A 9,972-nucleotide genomic window follows, 5' to 3' on the forward strand; every position below is an offset into this window, starting at 1 on the left:
TGCAGGACACCGGCCCTCCAGGACCGAGTTTGGACAGCCCTGGTCTAGATAATCATTATTTTAAAGCTTCAAAAATACAGAGTTATTGTAGAAGTAATCCATGCCAATATTTATATATGAATAAATCTTAAATTATATCATAGCGAACATGTCTGTTCAGAAGAAAATACTGGTCTCCCAGACTTGCAATAGAGGACAAAAATTAAGAGAATATTAAATATATTTATTTGTGTTCCAAAAATTAGCAGAGTTTGTATGGGTTTGGAACAACACAGGGGTGAATAAATTATGACAATTTTCATTTTTTGGTGAACTAACCCTTTAAAGAGCAGCCCTCCACGTACATGAAAATTTGTGAGGTATGTGAATGTCATGTCTGTTTTAATGTTTCAGTAAAGAAGTAGCTTTCTGAAAGCAATATATTTATTTAAACAATATTACATGCCCTCACACTAGTGCTGCCATTACAGAGACATTAAACAACCACACAAAGTGGTTGAAATTATAAAACAGACTATTTACCTATCCTTACTGATGTGGATGCACCTCTATCTGAAAATGGATAGATTTTAATTAAATGTTTTCTTTTTTCAAATTATTTTCTCTTTTTAGGCCACTGATGAAGAACAGGTGGTGACTGGGATGAATGCTGGTCAAAGAGGAGAATGTCCTTTCCCCCAAACTGATGCAACAGTGGTTTTAAAGGAGGAGGCTGCCCTGGATGATGTAAAAGATGTCACATGCCTTTGCTGTGCTGATGGGGCTTCTTCATGACTACATCAATTATGCTAAAGAGATCATGAAAATTGGCAGCGATGCCTGATCTGTATTCATGGACTATGAAACAAACTTTAAGTGTATAATTTGTAAAAACAAAATGTTAAATGCTTGTTCTGTGTTGTTGTTTAGTAGAAATGGAGTTTACACTCATTCATACACATGTTCACATTCTTTCACACATATGTTTCTGATAAATCTTATAATATCAGTGTTAATGTTGTGGTTTATTTACGGTCATGCCAGAATAGTTTGTAAAGTACTTAACTATTAACTAATTGTAGAACTATTGTATAATAGTGTTTTTGTATAATATTTTTATACAATATATAAAATTGACCCAAAAAAAGTCATAAACCATAAAAAAGCAACCCAGCATGCTGGGTCAAACATAATAACCCAACTTGTTGGGTTAAAACAACTCAGCGCTGGGTTCGTCCCTTTTTGACCCAGCGCTGGGTTGCCAAAATAACCCAAATTGGGTTGTTTTTAACCCAGCCGTTTTTAGAGTGTGTAGGTTCAAAGTCCAGAAGTGATAATCATTTACAATCATCATACATGAATAAACATGAAGATTAAGGCCTGTTTCACACTGCAAGCGTATGTATCGTAAACGTGAAACTGACACAGACAGAGCTTCACACTGACAGTGTTTCTGTGTTCTGTGTAATTAAGCTATGGCTTTACACAAAAAATAAACAGACTATTGAAATCACTGCACTGAGTATTAACTTAATCTCTAGTTTTAAATACCTGTTTCTCTGTCCTCTGGTCTGCAGCTGAAACAATGTCATGGTTTTTATGTTCATTAATTGTACACAGCACACATATACATTTCTGGTCAGTGCGACAGAAAACCTCGAGGATCTTCTCATGTTTCTGGCAGATCATCTCCTGCCATCGTCCAGTGGCATCAGTCAAATTGTGTCTCTTTCCTTTAAACCAACTCTCATGTTGCTCGATGTGATTCTGACAGTAAGAGTTCAGACACACCAGACAGGACTTGACGGCTTTGTATTTTCTTCCAGTACAGACGTCACACTAACTGTGTCCACAGGGAATGGCCACTGGATCCTTCAGGAGATCCTGACACACTGGACACAAGAACTCATCCTGAGAAACTCTGGCTTCTGCCATTTTACTGCATGAATACAGAGACACAGACACACAACAGCTCAACAACACTTTAGTTTCTTTTCCCCTGAACTGATGAGTTGAAATAGTTTATTTTCCCCTGAACTGATGAGTTGAAATAGTTTCCTGGTTCTGTTTGAGTGAAATATGTAAAACAGGTCTGTAAGACTGTAAAGAAAGTTCCTTGTTCCTGCTCATGTAGAGTCTCTCTCTCTCTCTCTCTCTCTCTCACACACACACACACACACACTCTCTCTCTCACACACACACACACACAACACAAACACATTCTTGCATATGTGGATTATGGGGAATTTCCATAGGCGTAATGGATTTTATACTGTACAAACTATATTTGCTATCCCCTTACCCTAACCCTCACACAAAACTACAGCCATTTTTAGATTTTCAAAGGGGAAAAAAAACATAGTTTACTATGTTTTTAAGCCATTTGGTTTACAAGGACACGGGAAGTGTAAACCTTATAAACCATGTTCATGTTGTAATACCCATGTGATTATGCACATTTGTCCTCATAAATCATATAAACCTGTACGCACACTCACACAGTGTGACAGTGAAATGCAGTGCATGGTGAGGAAGATTAGAAGTTATCTTCAAGGAACTGTCAGCAACCAAGATCTTGATTGCCACCCTGTCCGAACTACGACTAATAAGAAGTGGAGCTCAAACCGTTCAAGACCCAACAACCAAAAAGATATTGACGAATATTTGGCTGTCTTGGATTACTTCCTAATCAACCACCGATTTCGATCGTAGCTCAAGGATATGTTCTGACCATTATCTTGTCTGAGGCAAATTGCAGCTTCGACTACAGCGGGCCAGGAAGAAAGTGATGTCACCGGTGAAGCTGGACTGAACAACTCTGTGATCAGGGACCAATTCCGACTGGCCCTTACCAACAAGTTTGCGGTTCTCGCGAGCTTAGATGACATTGATGAAGAAGAAACAAAAATCACCACAGCCATCGTGGAATGTGCCACGCGGCCTGCAGTGGTGGCGGGAGCATTTTCAGCAGCTAGCTACTAGTTCTACAAGGAATCGCTGATCCAAGAGAAGATGATCACCTCGACCACCGAATTTCATAGCCGAATTGGCCAGACAACAGCGTCTTTTGCCTCATTGTTTGTGAAAGAAGGCCAACATCACTACTGCAACTATGATATGACTCTTCTGAATCTTGATAATACCTATTGTTTTATATGGATCAGAAACCTGGACCAAGAAGCTTGAGGTCTTCCGAATTCAATGCTTCTACAAGACCTCGGCATCTCCTGGTGCGACCGACTCTGGAATGAGTGTATCCAAAAAAGAGTGCGGCGACCAGCTTGCAATTGAAGAGGCTATTCAGATGCGACATCTGCAGTGGTTTGGACACGTCTGCCAGATGAGTAATGACCGACTTCAGATGAATTGAGAACATCTTTAAATTACAATACAATTAATTAATTTGAATGGGAGCAAACGTGATACAAACATGTAGTTTGAATAATGTTAGAAAGTAGAATTGAAGCAATTTTTAACTAGAAAAATTATGTTTATCAAAAGATACTAGAACCATCGACAGATGAGGTGCGAGCTGCTGTACGATCACTGAAGAATGGAAAGGTACCATTATATTATAAAGGTATTATAAAGAAAGGTATATAATAGTACGACCGCAGCAAACAAAAATATTTCGTAATCAGTGGAAACCGTTACAGAGTTTTTTATCGCAATAAGCGTTTGTGTTCAGTCAATAAAAACCAAACGTCTTAATTTGTTTGAGAATGAAGAAAGACCGTTCAATTAATAGGCTCCAGCGTCATGGCCACATTACCGGTTCGCGAGTGCTTTATTTCTCTAATAATTTTAACGACCTGGAGTCACAACCACACATCAAGACATTGTTATGATGATTTATTTCAAATCATTTGTCATGTTTACCTGAATTAATTAATTTGAATGGGAGCAAACGTGATACAAACATGTAGTTTGAATAATGTTAGAAAGTAGAATTGAAGCAATTTTTAACTAGAAAAATTATGTTTATCAAAAGATACTAGAACCATCGACAGATGAGGTGCGAGCTGCTGTACGATCACTGAAGAATGGAAAGGTACCATTATATTATAAAGGTATTATAAAGAAAGGTATATAATAGTACGACCCCAGCAAACAAAAATATTTCGTAATCAGTGGAAACCGTTACAGAGTTTTTTATCGCAATAAGCGTTTGTGTTCAGTCAATAAAAACCAAACGTCTTAATTTGTTTGAGAATGAAGAAAGACCGTTCAATTAATAGGCTCCAGCGTCATGGCCACATTACCGGTTCGCGAGTGCTTTATTTCTCTAATAATTTTAACGACCTGGAGTCACAACCACACATCAAGACATTGTTATGATGATTTATTTCTGATGAAAACTGGCTTTCAACTGAGGGGGGCCTTTAATCAGTCTTTGCCCAGGGCACCGCTGCATCATAATCAGTGAAGCACGGTTCTTTGATCAGTAGTAAACCTCCTTTCGAAGGCCAGAGGGCGCTCTCGCACAGAAACTCCAAATACACCCCGCGGAAGAAACCCAGGAAATCCCTATTGCTGCAGCTAAATAAACAGAAGAATTAACTGCTGTCATTGATTCAACGTGACTAATAAACACACAACTATGACAATATATGGTTTATCTGAGTTCTTATTATAATTATTTTTATACTTTTCCTTATAATAAAGTATATAATAATGCAATGCTAATCGACATAGCCTTAAAATACTATGAAATATGTTGCGTGCCTTATTCTCTGTAAGAAGCCACATCATCTATTCAGTTCAATTCAATTCAAGTTTATTTGTATAGCGCTTTTCACAATACAAATAGTTACAAAGCAACTTTAAAGAAAATTAAGTTTCTACTATATATTTAGCTTAAAAATACTATGAAATATGTTGCGTGCCTTATTCTCTGTAAGAAGCCACATCATCTATTCAGTTCAATTCAATTCAAGTTTATTTGTATAGCGCTTTTCACAATACAAATAGTTACAAAGCAACTTTAAAGAAAATTAAGTTTCTACTATATATTTAGCTTATCAGTGGTGACTGTCAGTTAATGTACGTATGGCAGAAATGTACGGAAAAATCAATTAAAGACGTAATCAAACAGACAATGAACACTATTAACAGCAATTATTATATGATGCAATCAAACTTATAGCAAAATGTGGTAGTTCTGTATGTTGTTTCAGGGTTGGCATCATATCCTAGGTACTACCAAAAGTCCAGAGTTTTGCGACCTTCGGGATTGTAGCGTGGTAGAAGACTAGTTAGGTACGCAGAAGCTAACCCATTAAGGGCCTTATAGTTAAGTAACACTATTTTGTAACTGATACGGAACTTAATAGGTAGCCAGTGCAGAGACTGTAAAATTGGGGTAATATGATCATATTTTCTTGACCTGGTAAGGACTATAGCCGCTGCATTTTGGACTACCTGTAGCTTGTTTATTGAAGCTGCAGAACAACCACCTAGCAGCAGTGCATTACAATAGTCCAGTCTAGAGATCATGAATGCATGAACTAGCTTTTCTGCATCAGAAACAAGTAACATGTTTTGCGACCTTAGGGAGCGTGATGGATTGTAGCGTGGTAGAAGACTAGTTAGGTACGCAGGAGCTAACCCATTAAGGGCCTTATAGGCAAGTAATATTATTTTGTAACTGATACGGAACGAACTTAATGGGTAGCCAGTGCAGAGACTGTAAAATTGGGGTAATATGATCATATTTTCTTGACCTGGTAAGGACTCTAGCCGCTGCATTTTGGACTACCTGTAGCTTGTTTATTGAAGATGCAGGACAACCACCTAGCAGTGCATTACAATAGTCCAGTCTAGATGTCATGAATGCATGAACTAGCTTTTCTGCATCAGAAACAGGTAACATGTTTCGTAGCTTGGCAATGTTTCTAAGATGGAAGAATGCTGTTTTTGTAACATGGGAAATATGATTTTCAAAAGACAAGTTGCTATCTAATATAACACCCAGATTTTATATTGTAGAGGAAGTAACAGTACATCCGTCTAGTTTCAAATTGTAATCCAAGAGATTCTGTGTACTGTTTTTTGTCCAATAAGTAATATCTCTGTCTTATCCAAATTTAATAGGAGAAAATTATTGGTCATCCAATTTTTTTTTTACATTTTTAACACACTCTGTTAGCTTAGATAATAATTGAGATGTATAGTTGAGTATCATCAGCATAACAATGGAAACTAATCCCGTATTTTCTAATAATATTACCAAGGGGCAACATGTAGATTGAAAATAGCAGAGGACATAGGACAGATCCTTGTGGCACTCCATACTTTACTGGTGATAATTGAGATGATTCCCCGTTTAAATAAACTAAGTGGTAGCGATTGGACAGGTAGGATCGAAACCATTTTAAAGCCTGCCCTTGAATACCTGTATAGTTTTGTAATCGATCTATGAGTATGTCATGAGCTATAGTGTCGAACGCAGCACTAAGATCAAGTAAAACGACTAAAAATAAATCTGTTCCATCTTTATTTGACCCTCTAACTCTAGCACTTTCTATTCTATTTTAATTCTACTTTATCTATTTATTATCTTTTTTATAAAAAAAAAAAACAGCAGCTTTCTATTTTTTCTATTCTATCTACTTGTTTTTCTTTATGTGTGTGTGTGTATGTGTGTGTGTATATGTGTGTGTATTATATATAGTTCGGGGAGCCATGGCGGAGCAGACAGTTCAGGAGGCCATGGCGGAACAGGGAGCTCGGGGAGCCATGGCGGAGCAGACAGCCTCGGCACTCGGCCTGGCCTCCACGGACGGATCCCTACTCCCCCCCCAAAAAAAAAATTAGAGGCCCTCCGTAGGCCTAAGTCGGGAACTGTGGCCCTCCCTGGGCTTGACTTGGGGACTGGAGCCCTCCTTGGGCTGGATGTGGGAAGAGGAGCCCTTCCGGTGCTAGACTCGGGGACTGGATCCCTCTCTGGGCTAAACTCAGGGACTGGAACCCTCTCTGGGCTAAACTCTGGGACTGGAACCCTCTCTGGGCTTAAATCTGGGGACTGGAACCTTCTCTGGGCTAAACTCGGGGATTGGAGCCCTCTCTGGGCTGAACTCAGGGACTGGAGCCCTCTCTGGGCTAAACTCAGGGACAGTAACCCTCTCTGGGCTAAACTCGGGGACTGGAACTGACACTGGAGGGAGCTCTGGGGCTGGAGCCGACACAGGAGCGAACTCTGGGGCTGGAGACGACACTGGAGCGAGCTCTGGGGCTGGGGCCGACACTGGAGCGAGCTCTGGGCCTGGAGCCGACACTGGAGCGAGCTCTGGGGCTAGGATGAGGGCGGAGAACAGTCTTTTCCTCCTCATCCTCCTCCTTTGGTTAAGGGAGAACGACGCGGCCGGCGGGCTGGAGAGAGAGCCGCGGCCGGCAGGCTTGACTGGGCAACGGCTGGCGGGCTGGTTCTGGCTTGGGGCAGGACGCTCCTCAGACACTGGAAAATCCCTTCCCTCCAGCGTAGTCCCGTGGTGTCTGGGAGATCCACGGAGCGATGACAATTGGCCCTGTGCCAGAACAGAGAGTTGATGGTGGCGTCATCCAATGCCGTCGCCGCGGCGAACCCGCAGAACTCCCAGGCATACTCGACAAAGGGGAGATGTCTACGGGAAAAACACGGAAAACAAAAACACTTTCAAAACACCAAAAACAGGGAGAAGGGGCACCTCTTACTTTCCGTTAGATGCTGTCTTCTGTCATGGTGTGCCTACTGTGAGGAGCGAGGAGCAAGGAGCAAGGAGCGAGGAATGAGGAGAACGCAGGAGAATCATAATCATCAGTCTTTATTGACATAGAGGGAATCACACGTAGGACACGGGATCGACGTTCAAGACAGCACAGAGAAATCAAAACAGGAAACACTTCAAATACACAGGACTAGAGGAGGGACACAATGAGGAACACCTGAAATCAATAAACATAATCAAACATGAGGGAAAACTGGGTCATGGAGCACGTGGGGGAGGAGAACACAACTCAAGACAGAAACAGAGTCTGACAAGTACACTCATTTAGACCAATATAATAATTTGGTTTTAGCCAGGTTTCAGTCAAGCAGAGTACATCACATCTATTGTCTATGATCATTTTATTTACAATAACTGCTTTGGGTGCGAGTGATCTAATGTTTAGGAGCCCAAACTTTAAAAATTGTTTTTGCAATTTTCTGGTTTAATCACGATCAGATTTTTTCTAGATCCTACATTAAATTTATATTTTGACCTCACTATTCGGGGAACAAACATAGTCTTTATAGATTGGACAGCGCAAGGACTTCTATCATTTAAGCGAGTAGAACAAAAGCCATCATGGCAGTTATTTGAGAATTGGTTTACTAGTCATATGGAGGGTAGCGTCCTGGAGATCTTGTCGGACAGGAGTGTTTGGGCTCCTAAACATTAAAATTTTTTTTTGTTCATTTATTTTACATTTTTCTGGTTTAATCACGATAAGATTTTTTCTAGATCCTGCATTAAATTTATATTTTGACCTCACTATTCGGGTAACAGACACAGTCTTTATAGATTGGACAGCACAAGTACTTCTATCATTTAAGCGGGTAGAACAAAAGCCATCATGGCAGTTATTTGAGAATTGGTTTACTAGTCATATGGAGCGTAGCGTCCTGGAGATGTTGTCCGACAGGAGTTCCGCTCGGACTCTGCTGGGGTGCAGGCCATCAGCGCAAAAAAGCCTAGGTCGCTCCCAGATAAGATTCCAATTATTAAAAAAGAGCCGTTTCTGTTCTTTACACCATGACAATAACCACTGATTTAAAGCAAAAAGTTTACTGAACCGGTCCTCGTCGATACGTGGGAAGTGGTCCTAACACAATGATCCTCGTCGTGGGCGATGTGCTGCGTACCGTCTCGATCAGGCTCCTGAAGTCCCTCTTCAGTGTCTCCGTCTGCCGCAGATTGGTGTCGTTAACACTGTTAAAGAGTTGGATTCTCATGCTAAACATGGTCAAAGTTTAAAAAAATATATTTAAACGAATGACGGAGTATTCAGTGCCAAATAATGAAGAGACTGAGAGAGGTGCTTTCAGTACGAGCGCTTCGGGTGTATTGCCGTGTCAGCACGAGCGCAAAGGTGCATGTGGCAAAAATGATGCAAAAACGATGGTGGAGGATTTGGTTTTCGAGTGAAATGTAAAAGTAAAGTAAAAGACCACTTCTTAAACCAGAGAAGGTGAACATGTTGGTTTTCTTGGGAAAAACATGCAAACACTTTCACCGACAGCCAATTTAGTTTAAATTTTCTTTTTGTTTTAATTTTGAAAAGGCTTGATTCCACAGTGTTTGCTAAACTTTCTGTAATTTATTAATTAATATATAATACAGCATGTGGTGTTTGCCATGCCTCGTCTTGTTTACTTTTAAATTACTTTTATATATGCTAGTTTATCATTGTACTGTTTTATTGTTTTTGTGCTTTTCATTAATAATAACAATGAATCCATCTTTCAAGCATTTGTTTTAGTCTTAAAAAGTGAAAAGTGTAAAGATGTAAGCACAATAGACAATTATCTTTTCTTGTAAAACATGACACTAAGCCCGGCTTATAACATAGCAAAAGAGTAACTCCCATTCACAAAATTCAAATCACAAATAATACTGATGAAAAAGAACGGGTTGAATGTTAATCCCACATTTGTTAGCATAACTATTAACTATGATTACGGAAAAACTATTCATTAGCATGCATTAATTAATCTCATGTCATAGCAAAAAAAAAAAGTAGGACCAAATCATGTGCTGGTGCCACCAACTAAGAAAGTTTGTAACACCAGCGCGATCAGTGGAAAGAATGAGTCTAGAGCCCCGAAGAGCGCTTCATTCGGCAGCGCTGCATGGGACTCGCTCGAGAAAAATGTCTCCAGAGAGGTGTGTTCGGTTATGAGGGAAAGATAACCTTCAGAATCCCAGGCTTACATGAACACTGGAAGCTTTTTTTTTTTTTTTTTTTTTAAAG

At 39.9% G+C, this 9,972-nt stretch overlaps 1 protein-coding gene across 1 annotated transcript in view; it reads right to left on the reverse strand.

The window, feature by feature from the left end:
* LOC107717298 (tripartite motif-containing protein 16-like) overlaps positions 1-1,914 on the reverse strand; it is a 49,071-nt gene extending 47,157 nt beyond the window's left edge. The window contains exons 1-2 of the mRNA XM_016524003.1: positions 1,846-1,914; positions 1,531-1,746 (exon numbers count right to left, since the gene is read on the reverse strand). Of these exons, the coding sequence (XP_016379489.1) occupies positions 1,531-1,746; positions 1,846-1,914 (285 nt within the window). The remainder of the gene's footprint in view (positions 1-1,530; positions 1,747-1,845) is intronic.
* Between the last annotated feature and the right edge of the window lie 8,058 nt (positions 1,915-9,972).

The sequence above is a fragment of the Sinocyclocheilus rhinocerous genome, unplaced genomic scaffold (genome assembly GCF_001515625.1).
Source record: "Sinocyclocheilus rhinocerous isolate Xijiao unplaced genomic scaffold, SAMN03320098_v1.1 scaffold149, whole genome shotgun sequence".
Lineage (NCBI taxonomy): Eukaryota > Metazoa > Chordata > Actinopteri > Cypriniformes > Cyprinidae > Sinocyclocheilus > Sinocyclocheilus rhinocerous.